This window comes from Cheilinus undulatus, linkage group 21 (assembly GCF_018320785.1).
Source record: "Cheilinus undulatus linkage group 21, ASM1832078v1, whole genome shotgun sequence".
NCBI lineage: Eukaryota > Metazoa > Chordata > Actinopteri > Labriformes > Labridae > Cheilinus > Cheilinus undulatus.
Genome location: NC_054885.1, coordinates 40554772 through 40580411, shown reverse-complemented (window position 1 = coordinate 40580411; position 25640 = coordinate 40554772). Strand labels below are relative to the sequence as shown.

The 25640-nt window shown below is 39.3% G+C and overlaps 2 protein-coding genes across 2 annotated transcripts; one reads left to right on the top strand and one right to left on the bottom strand.

Annotated features, from left to right (window-relative positions):
• Positions 1 to 287: 287 nt before the first annotated feature.
• LOC121529074 (caseinolytic mitochondrial matrix peptidase proteolytic subunit) lies at positions 288 to 13608 on the bottom strand. The gene is made up of 7 exons (XM_041816754.1): positions 13510 to 13608; positions 5167 to 5268; positions 2231 to 2302; positions 2029 to 2125; positions 1733 to 1920; positions 1520 to 1625; positions 288 to 941 (listed from the first exon to the last, which is right to left on the bottom strand). Exons 1-7 carry the CDS (start codon positions 13519 to 13521, stop codon positions 715 to 717), a joined length of 804 nt encoding a protein of 267 aa, XP_041672688.1. The 5' UTR covers positions 13522 to 13608; the 3' UTR covers positions 288 to 714.
• Positions 13609 to 16350: 2742 nt separating this feature from the next.
• LOC121529081 (guanine nucleotide-binding protein G(I)/G(S)/G(O) subunit gamma-5-like) lies at positions 16351 to 22670 on the top strand. Its single transcript, XM_041816767.1, has 3 exons — positions 16351 to 16569; positions 17724 to 17852; positions 21787 to 22670. Exons 1-2 carry the CDS (start codon positions 16477 to 16479, stop codon positions 17847 to 17849), a joined length of 219 nt encoding a protein of 72 aa, XP_041672701.1. The 5' UTR covers positions 16351 to 16476; the 3' UTR covers positions 17850 to 17852; positions 21787 to 22670.
• Positions 22671 to 25640: the final 2970 nt, after the last annotated feature.

Sequence of the window (25640 nt, the reverse complement as noted above, 5' to 3'; positions counted from 1 at the left end):
AAACTGTTTAAATGGATGGTTGTTATTCCTACAAATTCTTTAGGTTTCATGTTGCAGTAAAACAAGGAAGTTTTTAGGAAAAATCATGACTTTTCAAGCAGGAGAAAGAACTTCTTGGACAAACTGATATTTCGTGTGGTCTAACATAACAGGAAGTGTTGGTGCTTAGAAAAAAAAACCCACCCGTGTGTATCAGGCCTGATTTTTACAAACAGTGCATCTGTAGTGCTGACATCTAAAGTAGAGGGGGGGGATGTGAAGCAGTAAGAAGCAGTCGTTGGTTTGTGGTTGAAATGGTAATATTTATTAAAAATCTGAGGTCAAATAAAGGTCATACAGTCCTCTCAGCTGTTCAGGAAGGGATAGATTTACACAGCTCTGTTGTTTAAGTCTTCTTCCTCCTTCCTCCTATAGATCAGCTCTACTGAGACACTGAAGCGTCCTTTAAGGGAACGTTTATTAAAATAGTCAAACTGATGGACTGCCGACTATCATTCAGCCCTCCGTCATCGTCTTTGACTTTTATTTCATTAACCAGAGAAGGAAACCCGCTGTGGAGTTTAAAAAAGCTGTAACAAACAGGAGTCACATGACTCTGACGAGGTCGTCTGCAGCCGTGGGCGCCGCAGAGAGCGGCTTTGTGTGGGGTAAAACGGAGAAACACACCGTGGAGGCTCAGCATCAGGATCACCGGTCCGCCGTGCCGTGCCGCCTTCACGGCTCAGGTTTGTACGAGGAGGGGGGGTTCGTCCCTGGGGAGGCGCTCTCGGGGGCGGCGGTCTCCGGTTGCGGGGAGGGACTGGCTGCAGAAGCCGGCTCTTTCTGAACCAGCTCAGGCTCGTCCTGACCGGCCTGAGGAGGGTGGACCAGGACTCGGTCGATGATGCCGAAGTCCTGCGCCTCCATGGGGCTCATGTAGCGGTCTCTCTCCATCACGCTCTCTGCAGGGAGGGGGGACAGGAGCCCAGTAAGACCAAAAACCTGTGGTTCAACTGAAGTGAAATCGCGGAGACTCAGACGGCTCATTTTAACTGTAAATGCATGTTCTATGTTCTGTTCCAAATATCCCTGATTAGTCTGAGGATGTGCCAAGAACTGGGATATTTATCAGAACCAGTATCATTCTTTCCCAGTGATCCTGACAACCTGAACATGGACAAAATCCCATCATGATTTTTATTCAATTTTAAGTCAAATCTATGAGTTAGTGACCAGAAAAACAAAGTTATTCCTCACATATTTTTAATGTTTTTTTTCTTCTGCAACATCCTGATTGGTCAATGCCTGAAATATTTTAAAATTTTTATTTTACAGTTGGCACTATGAGGCAAGAAGGTCTGGAGGTCTCATCAACCATTTTTTCCTCTGCAGTCTGATCAGAAATGTGGCTAGCATGTTCGTAAGGGCGACACATGGATTCAGTCACCACGTGTGTTGAGTCCTGTGATGCTGATCATCTCTGACAGAGCAGGACTGTCACAGTCTGAGCTTTAATTAATAATACCAGGTAAAAACCTACCGATGGTTTCCAGCGGCTGCCCCGTGTGTTTGGCGTAGATGTTGTTGATCTGTCTCTTCAGCTTCAGGATCTCCTCAGCCTGGATGGCGATGTCTGTGGCCTGGCCCTGCTCACACACACACAGAGTTACTCCTGCACTATTTTATTAGTTTCAGACTTTATCAGTTCCCCCTTTAGTTCCATTTCAGGACCCTTGGCGTAAACCCCCCGTACCCTGGCTCCTCCTGACGGCTGGTGGACCATGATGCGAGCGTTGGGCAGTGAATGCCTCATGCCCGACGTTCCCGCTGCCAGGAGCAGGCTGCCCATGCTGGCGGCCTGACCGACGCACCAGGTGGAGATGGGATTAAGGATGTACTGCATGGTGTCGTAGATGGCCAATCCTGCTGTCACAACGCCGCCTGGAAGGGGGAGAAAAGGCAGAAATGTATTCTTTTCACTTCATGTCAGATGAGAAAGGGTCATGGACTCGTGTCCAGGATGTGTTTTTGTACATTTCCAGTTCTTACCTGGACTGTTGATGTACATGTGGATGGGTTTGTTGTTGCTTTCTGACTGTAAGAAGAGCAGCTGGGCAATGACCAGGCTGGCTACTGAATCATCAATCTGAGCAGAGAGAGAGACGGAAACAGTGAGAGAGTATAAACCACTTTGGAAGATTGGTTTTCTAAAAGGCTTCACTGTGGAACAATGGAAAGCACAGACACTCACAGGGCCCATCACACAGATGATCCTCTCTCTCAGCAGGCGAGAGTAGATGTCGTACGCTCGCTCTCCTCTTCCCTGGAAATGCAAACAACACAAACTTGGCCTCAAGAACAAAAACACTGCATATGAGCTGATAACCTCTCGTCTTTACAGCCTCCTGTAGCAGTAAACCAGATTTCAGCAGATCTGGGTGAATGCCTAAGAAGCACAATGTGAACGCTTTAAAAACCCTCAGCTCTGCTTATTTTAATTCAAACTGGCAGGTTTGCTGTCGGAGTAGGGCTCATAGAGGTGTTTCTGCAGAGCTAATAAAGCCACTTAAGCGCATCAGACCGGCACCTCCAACTAGAGGAGACCTCGGGGTAGACCCAGAACTCGCTGGAGGGATTAAATATCTCATCTGGCCTGGGAACACCTTGGAATCCCCCAGGTAGGGCTGAACAACTTGCAAAAAATTCTAATTGCCCAAATATTGTGATTTATTATGGGATTATTATTATATTACTTAATTTATGCATTTTTCATCAAATTCAAGCAATAAATCAACATTATACCCTACATTCAGTCAAGAACACTCATAAATTTTACCATTTCATTGCAAAATGGATAGACTACAGTTTAACTTGGCAGAGAAGGTTTTGCTCTAAAGATGCTCTAATGAGGCTTTGACTTTCAGGGGGTGCACGGCGAGAAACCCCTATATGGAAAGATAGATAAATGACAATGTGCATTGAAAAAAATGAAATCATTCAGAAGCAATTAATCCAAAGTTGCACGAATCTGAATATGAGGAGGCAACAAGCTATCAGCTATAAAGGAGGCGGCTTGCGTGGAGGAGGTTAAGCTAATTGGGGCGCATTCACACCAGAGCTGTTTGGTCCACTTTAAACAAACTCTGGTTTGTTTTCCCGGATAGTCCGGTTCATTTGGAGTGGTGTGAAAACTCTGGTGCGGACCAAACAAGCAGATTCTGGTCCACTTGAAAACAGGGGGTCTCGGTCCAATTCAAGCGAACCCTGGTGCGGTTCGTTTGAGGTGTGAAAGCAAAGCGGACCAACTTGTGAACCAAAGGCAGGATGAGGCATAAACCGTAATGATATACGGATTTAATATGTGATTTAATACACTCAAATAGATGTCGGTACTTCGCCTGGCATCTGTGTAGTCATGGCAACACGTCGTAGTCGGTGCTGATTTATTCATCTCATGTAAATAACGACATGCTGGACAGCTCACCGCCTCGCTGGCTGCTCATAATGCCCCAATGCAAAAGCAGAAACCCAAAGACAGCGTAAAATCTGTGTTTTTTCATTGTTTATGTGGAAGAAAAGACCGGTGGAAGGAGATGGATTTCCAGTTTCGTCTTCTTCTACGCCTTCTTTTCTCCTTGGTCGCCTTTCGTTTGTGACAACAGCGCCCCTAACAGGTAGTGTTTGTAGGTGTTCAGACAGTTTGGTGAATGTGAATGTGAACCAAACCAAAGGAAAGTGCAACAGTGCTGCAATTTCTGTTCCAAAACGGACCGAGTCCCCTGGACTATCAGGTGTGAAAACCACCTAAAGCTGCTGCAAAAATTAATGTATTAAACTGCATCTACATACTTCAAGTTTAAGAAATACTGCAACTTCTGCGATTTGTAAATTGCAGCAGGCCATATTGTGATTTAATCTTATTTGTGATTAATTGCCCAGCCCTACCCCCAGGAGGAGTTGGGAAATGTTGCTGGGGAGAGAGATGTCTGGGTTGACTTGCTTAGCCTGCCGCCTCGCGACCCGACCCCGGAGAGGTGGAAGAAAATTGATGTAAGGATGGAATAATAAAGCCACTTAAGCCCACCAGATATCATTCATACAGCTAAAATCACCCCTGTTTTATTTCAAAGAAGTTCTGCTGAACCAGGACTGTTTATTTGATGTCTGATAGTGTGAGTTTCAGGGATGTTAAAATGGCCAAAGTTGCAATCAGAGAAGCTAAAATAAAATGAAAATGATTCCTTGTATCCTGACAGGGTCCTTGCTTTATTTTTGGACTTCAGGCCCTAAAAACATCCAATCAGATCCACTACATTCATAGAGTAGCTGAGACACAGAAACAGAAGAAAACAATGAAAAACCTCAAATCAAAACCATAAATGCATAAAAGAAGACCATTAAATCAATAATAACATTATAAAAATTTCACAATAAAAGAATTTAAAGCCATAAAAACATGGGGATAAAGAAAATAAAATGACAGAAGGGCAGAGAAAACAACACTCATGTCGAGTTGAAACCAAAATATATATATATATATATGATGTGATTTAAAAGTTGGTAGTATTTATTTTTAAAATGTATTTCACCAGGACAAACCTCACTGAGATTAATAATCTTATTTTAAAGAGAGTCCTGGCCAAGACAGGCAGAATTAGGACGGGAGGCGTTTCGATTTCAGGAAGGTTGTTCTGTTATTTAAGGAAAAGGCTCCAACAGTCCGGGTTCTTTACCCGGTGTTTGGGACAATAAGATGAAACTCAAAGATCCCGAGAGGATGGAGACATTCAAGAGGCCAAAAGTGGACTGAGGTCCTGATCCATGTGTAGATTTAAAAACAAAGACATTTAAAAATGTATTTTCAAACTAAATGGGGATGTTGAGGGAGGCCAGGATGGGGTAAAGCTTGCGTTTTCTAGTATTTGTTAAAAAAAAAAAACAAGCATTTTGGGATAAAGGGAATCATGTGATGGAGGCGTGATTAACACAGATACAGAGGGCGTTACAGTAGCCCAAACATGTAGACAGCTGCATCCAACCAAAGAGCGTCTAAATGCAAACATCCTTCAGAGATGCAGAGATTTGATTCTGAAACATTTTGATCCTCTGACATTCGAGCATTAAAAAGCAATACTTGTTGTTGGATTAGCATGAAAATATAAAGTTGTAGCCTTTTTTCAGACTCACCGTCTGCTCCACAACTATGGGTATTAGAGGACTCCTCCATACTGGACTGTGGTGGATGGACCGGCTGTGCTTCAAGGCCAGACCTCCGATTTGTAACGCCCTCTGAAACAGAAAACCAGCAGAAAAACAGCAGTGTCAGTCTGTTACTGAAGACCAAACAAATGAAGAAAGGTGCTACAAATACTAGCTCAACACCTTACAGAAACATGCCAAATCAACATGAACCCATTCAGACTTTGGCTGTTATCAAGACCTGGGTCCATCTCATGAATCAGGTTTAGGGAAATCCTGAGTCTGTTAACCCTAAAATGAGGGAAACGCTTAGATTTCCCATTTTAGAGAAGGAGGAAACTCAATTACAAGACTGAGGGCTGAGTCAGGCCTGTTTCACAAGGAGAGGAAGCTTGAGCTCTGAGTTGGTTACTATGGCAACCGAGTCTGTGAAGATAACCTGGTCAGGAGCAGCTTCACTTCAAGCACAGGTGTCAAACTCAAGGTCTGGGGGTCAAATCCAGCCCCTGGAGAGTTACACCTGGACCACCAGATCAATTCATATTTTTATTCTGACTGGCCCACCAGTATGAGGTCTGCAGATTTCCTCCAGTATAAAACCTTGATGATTTATAACATCCTTGTTGAGTCATAAAAGTTAGAAAAAGTCAAAATAATTGGATAGAAAGTCAGGAATGTAGGAGAAATGAGTGTTTACTCTATATTTTCAATTTTGCATCTCACAATAAAAATTATGGTTTAGACTTTTTATTTCATATTTTAACCTTTATATCACATAACTTTGACTTTTCCTCTAATATTTAGATTCATAATTTAACATTTTTAAAACCTATTTACACCTTTTAAAGTCATGATTTTGACTTTATCTCATGTTTTGACCTTTTTCAACTCCTAACTTTTAACTTACTTTTTTAACTTTTATCTAATTTTTTACCTTAAAAACTCATGAGTTTTAATTTTATCTCATGTTTTCACTTTTAAAACTTGTGAGTTTGAAATCTAATCTCATATTTTGACATTTTAAACTTATTATTTCAATGTTTATCTCATATTTTGACTATTAAATATCATTATTTTTAAATTTTATCTCAGTTTTGCTGACCATTTGAACTCCTAACGTTCACTTTTATCTTGTATTTTGACCTTTAAAACTCATGTTTTTGTCTTTCAATTTCATACTTTGACTGTTAAAAATCATGGTTTCAGAATTCTATCTCATATTTTGCCTTTTAAAAACATTATTTTGACTTTAAATGTCGTGTTTTCACCTGTTTTTAAATTGACTTTTTAAAGAATATAAATGGGTTAAAAGTGGCAAAAATTACATAAAAGTTGCAAAAAATAACCAAAACTGGGTTAAAGTGGCAAAAATGGGCAGAAAAAGTGGTAAAAGGAGTTTAAAAATTGGCTGAAATGGCTTTAAATTGCAACAAATTGGTGAAAATTAGATGGAATGGAATGAAAAATTTATATAAACTGGCAAAAAAGGGTTAACTGTGGTTCAAAAGGGTGTAAAAATGGGTTGATAGAGGCAATAATGGGTCAACAGAGGCAAAAATAGGCAAAAAGTGTCCAAAATTGGTTTAGAATTGGCAAAAACTGATAGAAAAAAAGTGATTGAAAGAGTTTAAAATGGACATAATGGGTTTTAAGTGGCACTAATGTGTTAAAATTGGTGTTAAAAGGTGATGAAAAAGGGTTGAAATTTGGTAAAATTGGTGTAAAGTGGCAACAGTTTAATTTCAAATATATTCTAATTTTTTTTAGGGCATTTGGTGACCCCCTCTCAGTGTCTCCTGACCCCCAATGGGGTCCCAACCCCAAGGTTGAGAACCACTGCTTTAAGGTGGTGTAGCTCTTTATTTATCTAATGATGGCATTAATCCTGAACTGTCTTTATGTGGCCCGAACAGTCTAAACATGTTACCCTCTAAGGTGGTGCAGCTCTTTATTTATCTAATGATGGCATTAATCCTGAACTGTCTTTATGTGGCCCGAACAGTCTAAACATGTTACCCTCTAAGGTGGTGCAGCTCTTTATTTATCTAATGATGGCATTAATCCTGAACTGTCTTTATGTGGCCCGAACAGTCTAAACATGTTACCCTCTAAGGTGGTGTAGCTCTTTATTTATCTAATGATGGCATTAATCCTGAACTGTCTTTATGTGGCCCTAACAGTCTAAACATGTTACCCTCTAAGGTGGTGTAGCTCTTTATTTATCTAATGATGGCATTAATCCTGAACTGTCTTTATGTGGCCCGAACAGTCTAAACATGTTACCCTCTAAGGTGGTGCAGCTCTTTATTTATCTAATGATGGCATTAATCCTGAACTGTCTTTATGTGGCCCGAACAGTCTAAACATGTTACCCTCTAAGGTGGTGCAGCTCTTTATTTATCTAATGATGGCATTAATCCTAAACTGTCTTTATGTGGCCCTAACAGTCTAAACATGTTACCCTCTAAGGTGGTGCAGCCCTTTATTTATCTAATGATGGCATTAATCCTAAACTTTTATGTGGCCCTAACAGTCTAAACATGTTACCCTCTAAGGTGGTGTAGCCCTTTATTTATCTAATGATGGCATTAATCCTGAACTGTCTTTATGTGGCCCTAACAGTCTAAACATGTTACCCTCTAAGGTGGTGTAGCCCTTTATTTATCTAATGATGGCATTAATCCTAAACTGTCTTTATGTGGCCCTAACAGTCTAAACATGTTACCCTCTAAGGTGGTGCAGCTCTTTATTTATCTAATGATGGCATTAATCCTAAACTTTTATGTGGCCCTAACAGTCTAAACATGTTACCCTCTAAGGTGGTGTAGCTCTTTATTTATCTAATGATGGCATTAATCCTAAACTTTTATGTGGCCCTAACAGTCTAAACATGTTACCCTCTAAGGTGGTGTAGCTCTTTATTTATCTAATGATGGCATTAATCCTAAACTTTTATGTGGCCCTAACAGTCTAAACATGTTACCCTCTAAGGTGGTGTAGCTCTTTATTTATCTAATGATGGCATTAATCCTAAACTGTCTTTATGTGGCCCTAACAGTCTAAACATGTTACCCTCTAAGGTGGTGTAGCTCTTTATTTATCTAATGATGGCATTAATCCTAAACTGTCTTTATGTGGCCCTAACAGTCTAAACATGTTACCCTCTATGGTGGTGTAGCTCTTTATTTATCTAATGATGGCATTAATCCTAAACTTTTATGTGGCCCTAACAGTCTAAACATGTTACCCTCTAAGGTGGTGCAGCTCTTTATTTATCTAATGATGGCATTAATCCTAAACTTTTATGTGGCCCTAACAGTCTAAACATGTTACCCTCTAAGGTGGTGCAGCTCTTTATTTATCTAATGATGGCATTAATCCTAAACTGTCTTTCTGTGGCCCTAACAGTCTAAACATGTTACCCTCTAAGGTGGTGCAGCTCTTTATTTATCTAATGATGGCATTAATCCTGAACTGTCTTTATGTGGCCCTAACAGTCTAAACATGTTACCCTCTAAGGTGGTGCAGCCCTTTATTTATCTAATGATGGCATTAATCCTAAACTGTCTTTATGTGGCCCTAACAGTCTAAACATGTTACCCTCTAAGGTGGTGTAGCTCTTTATTTATCTAATGATGGCATTAATCCTAAACTGTCTTTATGTGGCCCTAACAGTCTAAACATGTTACCCTCTAAGGTGGTGCAGCTCTTTATTTATCTAATGATGGCATTAATCCTAAAACTGTCTTTCTGTGGCCCTAACAGTCTAAACATGTTACCCTCTAAGGTGGTGTAGCTCTTTATTTATCTAATGATGGCATTAATCCTGAACTGTCTTTATGTGGCCCTAACAGTCTAAACATGTTACCCTCTAAGGTGGTGCAGCCCTTTATTTATCTAATGATGGCATTAATCCTGAACTGTCTTTATGTGGCCCTAACAGTCTAAACATGTTACCCTCTAAGGTGGTGCAGCTCTTTATTTATCTAATGATGGCATTAATCCTAAACTGTCTTTATGTGGCCCTAACAGTCTAAACATGTTACCCTCTAAGGTGGTGCAGCTCTTTATTTATCTAATGATGGCATTAATCCTAAACTTTTATGTGGCCCTAACAGTCTAAACATGTTACCCTCTAAGGTGGTGTAGCCCTTTATTTATCTAATGATGGCATTAATCCTAAACTGTCTTTCTGTGGCCCTAACAGTCTAAACATGTTACCCTCTAAGGTGGTGCAGCTCTTTATTTATCTAATGATGGCATTAATCCTAAACTGTCTTTATGTGGCCCTAACAGTCTAAACATGTTACCCTCTAAGGTGGTGCAGCCCTTTATTTATCTAATGATGGCATTAATCCTAAACTGTCTTTATGTGGCCCTAACAGTCTAAACATGTTACCCTCTAAGGTGGTGCAGCCCTTTATTTATCTAATGATGGCATTAATCCTAAACTGTCTTTATGTGGCCCTAACAGTCTAAACATGTTACCCTCTAAGGTGGTGTAGCTCTTTATTTATCTAATGATGGCATTAATCCTAAACTGTCTTTATGTGGCCCTAACAGTCTAAACATGTTACCCTCTAAGGTGGTGTAGCCCTTTATTTATCTAATGATGGCATTAATCCTAAACTGTCTTTATGTGGCCCTAACAGTCTAAACATGTTACCCTCTAAGGTGGTGCAGCTCTTTATTTATCTAATGATGGCATTAATCCTAAACTTTTATGTGGCCCTAACAGTCTAAACATGTTACCCTCTAAGGTGGTGCAGCTCTTTATTTATCTAATGATGGCATTAATCCTAAACTGTCTTTATGTGGCCCTAACAGTCTAAACATGTTACCCTCTAAGGTGGTGTAGCTCTTTATTTATCTAATGATGGCATTAATCCTAAACTGTCTTTATGTGGCCCTAACAGTCTAAACATGTTACCCTCTAAGGTGGTGCAGCTCTTTATTTATCTAATGATGGCATTAATCCTAAACTGTCTTTATGTGGCCCTAACAGTCTAAACATGTTACCCTCTAAGGTGGTGCAGCTCTTTATTTATCTAATGATGGCATTAATCCTAAACTTTTATGTGGCCCTAACAGTCTAAACATGTTACCCTCTAAGGTGGTGCAGCTCTTTATTTATCTAATGATGGCATTAATCCTAAACTTTTATGTGGCCCTAACAGTCTAAACATGTTACCCTCTAAGGTGGTGCAGCTCTTTATTTATCTAATGATGGCATTAATCCTAAACTGTCTTTATGTGGCCCTAACAGTCTAAACATGTTACCCTCTAAGGTGGTGTAGCCCTTTATTTATCTAATGATGGCATTAATCCTAAACTGTCTTTCTGTGGCCCTAACAGTCTAAACATGTTACCCTCTAAGGTGGTGCAGCTCTTTATTTATCTAATGATGGCATTAATCCTAAACTTTTATGTGGCCCTAACAGTCTAAACATGTTACCCTCTAAGGTGGTGTAGCTCTTTATTTATCTAATGATGGCATTAATCCTAAACTGTCTTTATGTGGCCCTAACAGTCTAAACATGTTACCCTCTAAGGTGGTGTAGCTCTTTATTTATCTAATGATGGCATTAATCCTAAACTTTTATGTGGCCCTAACAGTCTAAACATGTTACCCTCTAAGGTGGTGCAGCCCTTTATTTATCTAATGATGGCATTAATCCTAAACTGTCTTTATGTGGCCCTAACAGTCTAAACATGTTACCCTCTAAGGTGGTGCAGCCCTTTATTTATCTAATGATGGCATTAATCCTAAACTGTCTTTATGTGGCCCTAACAGTCTAAACATGTTACCCTCTAAGGTGGTGTAGCTCTTTATTTATCTAATGATGGCATTAATCCTAAACTTTTATGTGGCCCTAACAGTCTAAACATGTTACCCTCTAAGGTGGTGTAGCTCTTTATTTATCTAATGATGGCATTAATCCTAAACTTTTATGTGGCCCTAACAGTCTAAACATGTTACCCTCTTAGGTGGTGCAGCCCTTTATTTATCTAATGATGGCATTAATCCTAAACTGTCTTTATGTGGCCCTAACAGTCTAAACATGTTACCCTCTAAGGTGGTGCAGCCCTTTATTTATCTAATGATGGCATTAATCCTAAACTGTCTTTATGTGGCCCTAACAGTCTAAACATGTTACCCTCTAAGGTGGTGCAGCTCTTTATTTATCTAATGATGGCATTAATCCTAAACTGTCTTTATGTGGCCCTAACAGTCTAAACATGTTACCCTCTAAGGTGGTGCAGCCCTTTATTTATCTAATGATGGCATTAATCCTAAACTGTCTTTATGTGGCCCTAACAGTCTAAACATGTTACCCTCTAAGGTGGTGTAGCTCTTTATTTATCTAATGATGGCATTAATCCTAAACTGTCTTTATGTGGCCCTAACAGTCTAAACATGTTACCCTCTAAGGTGGTGTAGCCCTTTATTTATCTAATGATGGCATTAATCCTAAACTGTCTTTATGTGGCCCTAACAGTCTAAACATGTTACCCTCTAAGGTGGTGCAGCTCTTTATTTATCTAATGATGGCATTAATCCTAAACTGTCTTTATGTGGCCCTAACAGTCTAAACATGTTACCCTCTAAGGTGGTGTAGCCCTTTATTTATCTAATGATGGCATTAATCCTAAACTGTCTTTATGTGGCCCTAACAGTCTAAACATGTTACCCTCTAAGGTGGTGTAGCCCTTTATTTATCTAATGATGGCATTAATCCTAAACTGTCTTTCTGTGGCCCTAACAGTCTAAACATGTTACCCTCTAAGGTGGTGTAGCTCTTTATTTATCTAATGATGGCATTAATCCTAAACTGTCTTTATGTGGCCCTAACAGTCTAAACATGTTACCCTCTAAGGTGGTGTAGCTCTTTATTTATCTAATGATGGCATTAATCCTAAACTGTCTTTATGTGGCCCTAACAGTCTAAACATGTTACCCTCTAAGGTGGTGTAGCTCTTTATTTATCTAATGATGGCATTAATCCTAAACTTTTATGTGGCCCTAACAGTCTAAACATGTTACCCTCTTAGGTGGTGCAGCCCTTTATTTATCTAATGATGGCATTAATCCTAAACTGTCTTTATGTGGCCCTAACAGTCTAAACATGTTACCCTCTTAGGTGGTGCAGCCCTTTATTTATCTAATGATGGCATTAATCCTAAACTGTCTTTATGTGGCCCTAACAGTCTAAACATGTTACCCTCTAAGGTGGTGTAGCCCTTTATTTATCTAATGATGGCATTAATCCTAAACTGTCTTTCTGTGGCCCTAACAGTCTAAACATGTTACCCTCTAAGGTGGTGTAGCCCTTTATTTATCTAATGATGGCATTAATCCTAAACTTTTATGTGGCCCTAACAGTCTAAACATGTTACCCTCTAAGGTGGTGCAGCTCTTTATTTATCTAATGATGGCATTAATCCTAAACTGTCTTTATGTGGCCCTAACAGTCTAAACATGTTACCCTCTAAGGTGGTGCAGCCCTTTATTTATCTAATGATGGCATTAATCCTAAACTGTCTTTATGTGGCCCTAACAGTCTAAACATGTTACCCTCTTAGGTGGTGCAGCCCTTTATTTATCTAATGATGGCATTAATCCTAAACTGTCTTTATGTGGCCCTAACAGTCTAAACATGTTACCCTCTTAGGTGGTGCAGCCCTTTATTTATCTAATGATGGCATTAATCCTAAACTGTCTTTATGTGGCCCTAACAGTCTAAACATGTTACCCTCTAAGGTGGTGTAGCCCTTTATTTATCTAATGATGGCATTAATCCTAAACTTTTATGTGGCCCTAACAGTCTAAACATGTTACCCTCTAAGGTGGTGTAGCTCTTTATTTATCTAATGATGGCATTAATCCTAAACTGTCTTTATGTGGCCCTAACAGTCTAAACATGTTACCCTCTAAGGTGGTGTAGCCCTTTATTTATCTAATGATGGCATTAATCCTGAACTGTCTTTTAAAGGTTAACGTGTCTTCTGTTTGCTCTACAGTCACATAATGTTCACCTCTCAGCTGTTATGTCATCCTAAAACACCTGAAGGATCCGGTTGTATTTACACCTGAATCGGTCTGATGTCCTGTAGAAAAACATCTTATTAATCCTGTACTCTTGTTCCGGGTTTATTTAAGTCTAACTCTGTCAGTTTTAGAGGTGAAGACATGAAACAACGTTACACAAGCTAACAGGCTAACACTGAGCTAACGGCACAACAACACCAGCTAACGGTTTAAGGATGCAATAAACCAGATTTAGAGCTGAACTGACATTAATGTTGAATAAAAATACAGTTAGTACTCACTCGTAGCAGCATTTTAAAGTCTTTAAGCTTCACTCCCCTTCTGTGTGACCCCAAATAAACCGGAAACAATCCCACAGGCTGCTGACGGCTTTTCTTCTTCGGTGCTCAGTTATCGGGATTTGGACATTAGCGCCCTCTGCTGGCCAACTCTGTAAGATAATAACAATAAATAAAGAGGATCCGGAACGATTTCTAAGAATAAATAAATCATATTTCCAGATTCTACGGAAGCACATTTAAGAGAAATTTAAGTAATTATTGTGGATTGAAAAAAGTAAGAAATTTACGAGGGAACATAAAGACATTTCCGAGTTTAGAAACCGGTAAATTCGGGACTTTAGAAACTCAAAATGTATTAAGATTAAAAGGTCACACATTTTTTTTTTATTTATTAACGGGTAAAAAACTTAAAATAACGGTTTGATAGCCCTATGTTTCATTCATTTCAGCCCTTCTGATGGGCTTTAATCACATGATCAAGGGTGAAAAGTAATTTTTCACATTTACTCATATTACTGCGATTGAGTAGCTGTTTGTTTATTTGTGCTTTTTTAGTACTTTTTAAACTCAAGTTTATTTGGCAGGAAGTATTGTAATTCATTACATTTAAGAAGGCATTGAGTTCTGATTAGAATCAACACTAAAAAAGGAGGTATAAACTTTCTGCCAACAAGAACATGGGCAGCACACATCAAAAAGTGTCTGTTGGTGACATTTTGGTTCTTCTGACATTTATTGATCCACTTTACCACACAGTAATCCACCAGTTCACTGTTTCAGTCTGTCCATAGCAGTGTTACTCAACCCTGCTCAACCAAACAGCCAAATTGTTGAAGAACACCTTTGCAAGAGCCACAATCTAAGCAGTGAAGCATAAACAGCTTGAAGTACAATAACAGTAAGTTATCGGTGGCAAAAATGGTCAAAAAGCAACAAAAATGGATGAAAAGGGGTGAGAATGGGAAGGAAGAGTGGAAAAGGGGTCAGAAAGTAGCAAAAAAATGGGTGAGAAGTGACAAAAAATGAGTTATAGGTGACAAAAAAATGCTTCAAATGTGGCAAAAATTGAGTGTAAAGTTACCAAAAAAGGGAAAAAACTGTCAAGAGTGGCAAAAATGGGCAAAAAATAAGAAACAAGTGGTAACTAGTAGCAAAAGGCAGCTGAAATAGGTGAAAAGCGGTGAAAAATGGCAGAAATGGCAAGAAGTGGCAACTATGGGCAAAAAAAGAGGAAGCAAGTGGCATTTAATGGCAACAGGACGCTGAAATGGGTGAAAATGGCAACAATTGGATGAAAGTAGCAACAGGAAGTGACTAAAATAGGCAGAAACTAGCAAAAAGTGGCAATTAATGATGATAAGTAGCTTAAATGGGTGAAAAGTGGGAGGAAAAATAGTGAAAAGGGGCAAAAATGGGATAAAAGTGGCAGAAAGTGGGTAAAAAGTTGCAAAAAATTGTCAAAACAGATCAAAACCTAGGAAAAAGGTGATATTTATTGGCAAAAGATAGCTTAAATGGGTGAAAAGTGGCAAAAAAAATGTGAAAAAGGGCAAAAATATTCCTTTTAAAGGTTTTCTCAAGGAAAAATATTCAAAATTAGGACATAAAAGAGCCACAAATAGTCACAAAAGAGCCACACGTTGAGTTTCACTGGTCTATAGGGATCTACCACACTAGACTGATGTGAAGACATTATGATGGTCCTGGACCTTGTTTGGGCCTCCACAGGAACTCTTTTGGATCATCAAAATCTTTTTGATGCTTTTTATTCACTCTCAGACTCTTCATAATCAAAGCAGAACTATTCTTAATCAGTCTTAATTTAGTTGTTTATGTCATATTTGATGCACACTTGACTCTAGAGGCCCCAGGTAACTTCCTTTATCTGCACAACCATGGCCCTCGTACAGGGATTGAACCACCATTTACTTTGTAAGGTTAACTGACTTCCTGTTTGGGTACAGCCCTGCTTTAATTCTGAAATAAAATTAGAGACCTTGGGTAGATCAGCATTTTAAGTGAACAGTAAAGAGTTAAAAGTTTGATGACTTTTCCACTGAGCTGTGAGTTTTCAGAGAGACATTAAAGGGGACGTATTATGCACTTTTTCACTTTCACTAAATCACTTTTTCAGGCTTCTCTAACAAAAATATGTGCCCCTGTCCTGTCCACAATCCCCTCAAGCTCCAGAAAAATCCATCCCCTCCCCCCTCTCTTTCACCACCTTTCAGAAAATGTCTGCTGAAACAAGCCGTTCTCAGATTTTCCCCTCATGATGTCATGTGGGGAGTTAGCCCCGCCCCCAGGTTCGGTTGGCCTTCCCCGCTTGGAAGAAAGTTTTGCCCTCCTCTCAGGAGAGCCATATCCATTAAACCACATCCATTTCCCAAGAGGGGCGTGGTCAGGGGCGGAGTCAGACAGCTCAGAAAGATTTAAAGCCACAGACACAGAAACAGCTGGTTCTGAGCAGGGCTGAAACAGAGGAGTTTTTAGACATGCAGAAATCAATACTGGACTGTTTTTAAGGAAACAAACTTCACAGGCATGTTTTAGGGACCTCTGAGACCCATATAACCTTGTCTTAAAGGGGTAAAATATGTGACCTTTAAGGACCACTGGATATATTTTACATCACTGTGGCTGCAGGGAGACGCTGACATTCACTGAGTGTGCTGAAAAAGGACCAAAAAACCTGAGACATTAAAACTGAATGCACTAATTATGGATCTTAGTTAAAAGCTTTTAATGCAGTTAACCTTGACAGAGCTAAGTTTAGCTGAAGCTGAGACTCTGAAGTACTTCCTGGCCCAGTAGAGGAAAGCATGATATGACTTTGGTGTGTGTGTCGGTGTGTGTCAGTGTGTCTCAGTGGGTGTGGTGTATGCAGCAGTGGGTGAATGGTCTTTTTGTGCCTTTTTAGCGTCCTGCTCAGAGACAGAGCTGACTTGTAGTGTGTCTGTCTCAGTCATGTCAAACAACAGCGCCGCCAGCAGCAGCCTAGCTCTGGCTCAGAAGGCCGTGAAGCAGCTCAGACTGGAGGCCAGCGTCCGCAGGATAAAGGTAGGGACACTAGAACCAATAGGCTCTCTTTACATGCCTGTTTATGAGCACAAAAATCACCAGATGTATTTGGTTGTGTTGGAGCTACATAGAGTAGTTTGTGTTTCTGTTTGGTGAATATAAAATCCTGCTTTTATTGAATAAACTCACACAAACTCCAGCTATTTAAAGGAAGAACATTTTCATGTTGTAAGTCAGTGAAAGCCAGCATTTGAAGCCTGTGTGCAGAGCGCTGCAGTGGCAAACAGACGGTTGTGTGTTCAGCACAGTGAGATCTTTGTTGATGCTGCTGCTGTGATTGATTTAGAACAGAAGTCAGGGGTCTGTGTTCCAGGGTGCAGAAGTGAGTGGAGGCAGGAAAAACAAGCCACATGGAGACTTTTTAAACATTGATGCCTTTAAATAATGACCATTTCACTGCTTCAGTTTATGATTCATCATCAGTCTACTCCAGAATATGATGCAGATTTAAATGACTGCTGTGGGCAGTGAGGTGGGGGGGTTAAAGGTCTGTTGTCCTCATGGAAAGAGGATGAAGATTATAGTCGACCACAAACAGCTGGAACGCCTGGACCTTTGGGTCGAGCTGCATGAAGGCAAACTCCTAATTTTTTGAAGCAGACTAAAGGCTGTCCTTGTTCTTTAGACTCAAAGACGTTTGTGGAGGGAGGGCAGTTTCTTGGCAGCGTATTGCTGGCATTCCTGTATATTAGCTACAAAAATGCAATAAGTGATGATAACTCAGAACAGACAATTATATCAGCCGATAGCAGTTTTAACCTCAGAGTGTCAAAACAAAAATTAGAATCTGCACAGGCATGTCAGCTACATGATGTGCATCTATTTGTTGGCATATGGCTGACCTTTGCCCTGGATGGTGGAGCAGACTGTGCTGTTGTCTGCCTTCAGGAACTGCTGTAAGCTGGAAGGATTTTGTGCGTTGTAGCTGCACCAAAAGTAAAACAAAGAGCGTGCATGCAGGAACCGTAGCGCTGTGAATGTGTCCTGCTGTGACGTGCATTCGTGAACAGATTCTAGAGCAGTCTAACCTGGAAATATTCAGAAGTTCTCCAGGAGTGAGAACAGCTTCCTCTCTGAGGTCCTCTGCAGTAATGACAGAAGATGATGAAAATCATGTGTCTGTTATCTTGCAGGTTTCTCAGGCTGCTGCAGAGCTGAAGACCTTCTGTTTGCAGAATGCTCACAAAGACCCGCTCCTCACTGGGGTACCCTCCAGCGATAATCCCTTCAGACCCCCAAAGTCCTGTGTGCTGCTCTGAGCTGTGAGTGAAACTCTGCATTCAAATCTTTTAAGAGCAACTAAACCCAAGAGCCCCAGCTCAGGATCAGCCCAGAATTCTAAAAACATGTGGGTGGGTTTTAGGTAGAGGAGTTCTCTCCTCCAGAGTCTGCTGTAGACCGGGACCATGGTGGTCCAGAGCCGTATCAGTTTGAGCTGTTAGCACAGGGGGCTGATGGAGGGGTAGGGGGGCTGTCACTGAATGCTGGGCAAAATGTTATAGAGCTCAACAGTGTAGTTATGGATGCAGACAATCCTGTTAATTTCTCCATAGTGGAGTTTATTATTATCCATAAAGTCATTTCCACCTAAGGTAGACGGACCGTGAGCTTCTTGACAGTAAAATGATGACAAACGTTACCTCTGTAGAGCAGAGCTTCTCAACCTTTTAAGCCCCCCAAAATAAAGGTGCCAGAGACCGAACACAGCCGTGCACAATTTAGAAAAGTCATGTGCAGACAAGGCCACCCATAAAGGGGAAAAATGGGAGAGCGTTCCAGCACCCAGCCAAACTAGGGACCCATGGAGGTCAGCAAAAGCATGGTCAGTTGTAAAGTTAAGCTGTGATATCCATATTTCATATTTAACCTGAAAAAATAACCACTCTTAACAAAAAAACAATCTTTTTTAAATCATTTGTGTCGTAAATAGCCTAACAAATGTAAATTCCCTTTGTCAAAAAAGAATTCAAATGATTAAAAAATGCTACAATGGGTTAATGATGGTAAAAAAAGGTGGTGAAATTGGATTATAAAAGTAGCAGAAATGGTTAGAAGTGGCAAAAATTGGATAAAAATGGCAACAAAAGGAAAAAATGGTTAAAGTGGCAAAAATGGGCTTAAAATAGTGGTAAAAAGGAGTTGAAATGTGGCTGAAATTGCTTTAAACTGGCAAAAATGGGTTAATTGAGTAAGAAAAAATAAAAAGATACTGGCAAAAATGAGCATATCAAATGGTGGAATGGGGCTAAAGTGGGGAAAATTGGGTGTAAACAGTGGTTAAAAGGGGTTAATAGTAGCAATAATGGGTCAACAGAGGCTTTAAGCTTAAGTAGCAAGAATTGGTTTAGTAGTGGCAAAAACTGGCAGAAAAAAGTGGTGGAAAAGATTTAAAACTGACAAAAATAAGTGTTAAACGGAAAAAATGTGTTAAATTGGTGGAAAAAATGGTTAAAAGAGGTAAAAAATAAAAGAGGCAAAATTGGCTTAAAGTGGCAACAGTGTAATTTAAATAAAAAAATTCTTAGTTTTTTTAGGGCACCTGGTGACCCCCTCTCAGTGTCTCGCGACCCCCAAGGGGGTCCCGACCTCAAGGTTGAGAACCACTCTTCTGAAGGACATGTAACCGTGTTTTCTTGTAGGGTTAGATTGAAATGAAAACTCAGTTCAAAGTGCCGAGTTACAGAGAAGTGATGGTGTGTTGTTCAGGGACGAGCTGGTTCTGACAGCCGACTCCTTTTGTGAACGACAGATTCTTCCTGTTTGAGAGATGGTTCAATTCAAAACATTTTAAATAAAGCCAGAATGGTACAGAACAAAGAGCCAAATATCCTCTCTTATCACTGCGCTGAGACAGAAAACCCAGATCACTCAAGAGCCACAGATCCCATCATTCCTAACAAGGACAGACATAAACAAAGCCACGCTCTTTGTTTAGCAGCAGGAAACGGCAGCTGGTCTGTCAAATACAGTCTCAGCTTCAAGTATCAAACCTCTGTCAGTGTGCACTCAGGTGAATCTGCAGAGAGTTTTTAGGATTACCACTTTTCATCTGAATTCCAGGATTCTCTGCCCCCAAGCCCGGCTTGACTTGGCCCACAGGCTGGAACGGGTTCAGGCCTGGCTTGGCTGAAGACGCTCTGTCAGACATGGCAGAATAATTAGGATTTACCACTTATTTTTGAGAGGTTTTTTCTTGGTTTTTCTTCATGTATTTCTGATGTTTCCACTGAAAAAGTCAACCCTAACCCAGGGGTGTCAGACTCAATCACAGCAGGGGCCGGATTCTGGATTTAGGTCTAACCTGAGGGTCTAACAGGGTCAACATTAACCATAAACTGTCAACCTCATTTTCACCAGTAACAAAATATTAAAACCAGCACTGATGATAAATCATGTGGAAATTCAAAAAAGTAAAAATGAGTCTAAAGGCTCAAATCTGAGATAAAAAAGTCCAACTTATTAGTTCAAAAGATCAGAACACAATATTAAAAATAGAAAAATAATGTTTTTAAAGAAAAAATATGAGAGTAGAAAGTTAAAATCATACATTTGAAAGGTCAAAATATAAGATCAAATTTGAAATCATGACTTAGAAAGTCAAAGTATGACTTAAAATTTTAAATTGTGAGCCTGATAGGTCAAAATATGGGATTAAAAAGCCAAAATAAGGAGTTGAAAATGTCAAAATATGAGCTTGAATTCAAAATGATGGCTGGAAAAGGTTAAAAATATGACTTCAATTCAAAGGTGGGAGTCTAAAAGGTCAAAATATGATATAAAAAGTAAAAAATATTAATTCAAAATGTCAAGATATGATAAAAAAAAATGAAATCATGAGTTTAAAAGTAAAACATAGGATTAAAAAGACAAAGTAGGGAGTTTTAAAGTCAAATTATGACTTAAAGTTTGAAACTGTGAAGCTGTGATATATAAAGTCCAAATTGTGAGTTGAAAGGGTCAAAGTATGACATGAAAAGTCAAAATCATAACTTTGAGTCATAATCTTGAGGTGAAAAAATAAAAATATGAAATGAAACAAATTAATTTCTTTCCCCACATTCTTGACATTTTATAAAATCTTTCTTACTCTTTACTTGTTCAGATTTTTATGGCTTAACAAGGAGATTTTAAATAATCCAGGTTAAGTTTACATTTTTATACTGGAGGAAATCTCATACTGTTAGGCCAGATTTGGTCCCCAGGCCTTGAGTTTGACACCCCTGCCCTAAGCAGTTTACATCACAGTTTTCTCTCGATGTATATTTTGGACATAATGAGGGAGAAAAGCTGTTGAAAAGTGGTGCTGCAGGTCTGCTCTCCTCTCCAGGCAGGTTTAAATTCAGGCATGCCTGAATGAGACATTCACTACCTGCTGTTACCATGACGATATTTCATGCCTGAAGTTAGCCGTTGTGTTTTTACTAAAGAGGATAACAAGGGGGAAATTTAGTCCTAAAACCAGACCGGGTCACTGCTGAGCTCTGCTGTTGTTAAAGATGGCACCGCATGTGTGACCGCCTCCTGATCAAGCATTACTTAATCCAGGTGGAGTAGCCAGGGTTCCACCTGCAGGGGGCAGACACAATCCAGGTGGAGTAGCCAGGGTTCCACCTGCAGGGGGCAGACACAATCCAGGTGGAGCAGCCAGGGTTCCACCTGCAGGGGGCAGACACAATCCAGGTGGAGTAGCCAGGGTTCCACCTGCAGGGGGCAGACACAATCCAGGTGGAGCAGCCAGGGTTCCACCTGCAGGGGGCAGACACAATCCAGGTGGAGTAGCCAGGGTTCCACCTGCAGGGGGCAGACACAATCCAGGTGGAGTAGCCAGGGTTCCACCTGCAGGGGGCAGACACAATCCAGGTGGAGCAGCCAGGGTTCCACCTGCAGGGGGCAGACACAATCCAGGTGGAGCAGCCAGGGTTCCACCTGCAGGGGGCAGACACAATCCAGGTGGAGCAGCCAGGGTTCCACCTGCAGGGGGCAGACACTGAGAATATTTGACACAGTTTAGAATCAAGAACTGTGCTCAGATGTCAGGATTTGGACTCTAACAGATCAACAACACTAAAGTCATGAACACTGGTTAGTAGCAGGAAAGGTGCTGTGGGGGTTTGGTTACTCTCTAAACAGAGAAGCCTCTTTATTTTGAATCACAGGACTCCAGCCTGCAGCTAAATCTGTTTTCTGTCTTTTTAGGTGTGTGGAAAGTGAAAAACATCCAAACAGATGACCGATCATTGGATTTTTGTCAGACGATTCAATGCAGATAGGAAAGCAAAGACACTGAGAGTCACCGGAGCAGCTGAGCGATGAAGCAGAGAAATGCTGCATTTAAAGGACTTCATGTGAAGGACTGGTTCTGACAGGATCCACCTTTCTAAAGACATTTGGCCTTGATTTGTTATATCCTGTGTTAATATCTCCATGGCTCCTTCTGTTTGCATAGATCTGCTCTTTTTACACTGTTTGAGAAATTTAAAAAAATCTTTGAGTCGAGCTCGAAGAGTCCCATGAAAGTCACACTGGCAGGGAGCAGATTCCTATCTGACTGCCTCGGCACCATGCCTCCAGCACATCTAAAAATATTCAACCCATGTGTTTTTCTTCTCTCCTTGTGCACATGTTTTTAATAAACATCCAATCTGGGCCTCATGTGATCATCTACAGCAGAGCTTCTACTGCAGTCTACCCTCAGGACCCAACCTGCATGAGAACCATGACCCACATAGCCCAAAAGAAAAAACTATCTTCAGTCCAGTGTTGTTCTGAGTGACTACTGAGCATGGATAGATTTAGTGATAGTGCAGCTGTGTTACATTCAAATTAAAACATCAATACTTCAAATTAAAGGAGACATTTCTCTCAGCAGAACACAGATTCAAATATTCTAATGCAGTGATACTCAACATGTGGCTCTTTAGTGTCTTCATTTGAAACATTATTCCCATTTTTCCCACTTCTTTTTGACGCATTTATCCTGCTTCTGCATTTTTTCCCTTTTTTTTTTTTGCTTTTTCTGCCACTTTTCGCCCATTTAAGCTACCTTTTGCAATTAAATGCCACCTATTTCCCATTTCGCCACTCTTTGATGCATTTTACACATTTTCCTACCTTTTTGCTTATTTTTGCACATTTTCTTTTTCTTCACTTTCACTCATTTTCTGCCCCTATAGACCATTTTGCCACCTGTAACTCTGTTTTAATAACAATTCTCAGCCATTTTTGACACTTTTATCCTGCTTTTTGCAACTTTTTCACTCCTTTTTGCCTAATTTTGCTACTTCTCACCCATAAAAGCTGCCTTTTTCAGTTAAATTCCACTTCAATTCTAATTTTTCCACCTTTTTGTTGATTTTTGCCAATTTTAGTCACTTTTGACTCTTTTCTTGTCACATTTTTGCCACTTTTGGACCATTTCTGCCACCTGTAACTCATTTTTTGCCACTTCTCACCCATTTTTTTCACTTCCTGCCCTTTTGTGCAACTTTTTCTCCCCATTTTTGCTACTTTTCCCCCAGCATTTGCCTCTTTTTTGCCACTTTTCACCCATTTAAGCTGCCTTTTGCAATTAAATGCCACCTATTTCCCATTTTCCCACCTTTTTGCTGATTTTTACCCATTTTAGTCCCTTTTCACTTATTTTGTGCCACATTAAGCCCATTTTTGTCATGTGTAACTCATTTTTTTTGACCACATCTCATCCATTTTTGCCACTTCTTTTTGTCACTTTCAACCATTTTTGACTTTTAACCTCTTTTCTGCATTTTTTTGCCTATTTTTGCCTATTTTTGCCACTTTCCCCCCATTCAAGCTGCCTTTCGCAATCAAATGCAGTCTTTTGTCCATTTCCACACATTTTTTCCTGTTTCCTGCCATTTTTCCCGCATTTTTTCAGATTTTTGCCACTTTTTGACAATCTTTTGCCACCTATAAATTAATTGTTGGCTCTTGCAGATGCATTTTTTTCAACAGTTTGGCCCTTTGGTTGAGTAACACTGGTCTAATGTAATGATTCATTTACAGTGAACCGGGGTTGGAGAGAAAACGCGACTATTGTAGCAAAAAAGTCAAGCTATGTTGATTTAAGGGTACAAAATAAAATCAGCAGCTATAAATGTACTCAAGTAAAGGTTTGAGTAGTTTATTCAACACTTAATCATATTCTGTACTAACTGATTTCAAATCTAAAGAATTTGGAGCAAAAACAACCAGAGAAAATGAATCTGCAGCTTCATCAGTTAAAGACACACCTTAATAATAAAAAAGCAATGAAACAGAAAAATTGGGATGTGACGTTGAACCATGTTTCACTGTTTATTCCCTCTTTTTTCATTTGGTTTTTATTTACTCTCTAAATGAACTGGGAAAGGATCTCACTGGGCCTGAAACAGGGTCCCCTACTGGACTTGCCTGTTATTGTACCAACCTGGATTTTAGATGGGGATTTATGTGAGACCCATAGAGACCCAGGTCGAGCCCACTTGAAGCCCATATAGGTGCTCACAGTCGAGGCTGCCATGGAACCTACAGACAAGTCCATTCAGGACCCTTATTTGAAACCTGCATGCTGCAACCTGAGCCTTGAATAGGCACAGGTTTGATCATTAGAGGCCACTGGCCAAGACTGATATGAGGCTTTTCCTAATGTAGCTAAAAGCATTCACAGTGAGTGAGAACTATGGGACAAACTCATAATCTGAGCTGTAAAACAATGACATTTTAACTGTTATTGATCTCAGAATTTCTGCTGTGAATCACCATCAATCTCCATTTTTGTTGCATTTTGAAAGTCAGCCATTTACCTTTTAAATTTTTTTCTATTTATTTATTTATTTATTTTTGTTAAGTTGGAATTTAAGGTTGATTGACTTCCTGTCTGGAAACAAACCCACTTTAATTCTGAAAGAAAATAATAAACACAGGCTAGATTGAAGATTATGAAGCACTGAGCCTGATGAAAAAAGCAACTAGTGATGAATCTTAAAGGAAATAAGAGAACAGTAAAAAGGAAAATGTTTGACTTGTCCACTGGGCTGTCTAGAAGTATAACGAGACTTTAATTATTATCATTATTATCATTATTATTATTATGATTAAATTATCATTATTATTATTAAGGAGCAGTGGTGGTTTTATTTTACGTCACGGTGGCTGCAGAGAGATGCTGACGTGGATTAACCAAAGTATGCTGAAAGGGACAATAAAGCATGCATTAATAACAATTAAATATATAATACTGCTCTAATTATGGACCTTAATTAACCACAATGAATCTTCATCAGCTCTTAGAAGAGCTTCAGAACTCAAACTCATTCCATCCCAAAGTTTAAACACGTCTCTAGTCCAGGAAACCAAAGAAAAATAAAAAAAGATGGCCAGTACTGGAGACATTTTCATTCTGCTGACATTCATCAGACATTTGGAATTATTGATGCCATTCTAGAGCTCCTGACCTCTATTATTATTATTATGACTATCATTATTATTATTATTATTATTAAAACTATCATTATTATTATTATCAAAACTATTATCATCATCACCATTATTATTATTATTATCATTATTATTATTATTATTATTATAACTATTATTCATAGTATTATTACTATTATTATCATTATCATTATTATTGTTATTATTATTATTATTGGAGAGATCCTGGCTTTTTATTATTATTATTATTATTATTATTTGAGACAGCCTGGCTTTTTTATTATTATTATTATTATTATTTGAGACATCCTGTCTTTATTATTATTATTATTATTATCATTATTATTATTATTATTATTATTATTATTATTATTATTATTATTATTATTATTATTATTATTATTTGAGACATCCTGGCTTTATTATCATTATCATTATTATTATTATTATTATTATTATTATTATTATTATTATTATTATTATTATTATTATTATTATTTGAGAGATCCTGGCTTTTTTATTATTATTATTATATTTTTTGGTAATCTATAAAAAAAAAAATTACACCTTTTTCAAATGCTCTACCAAAGCCAAGTGGTTATAAGGTGAATGAA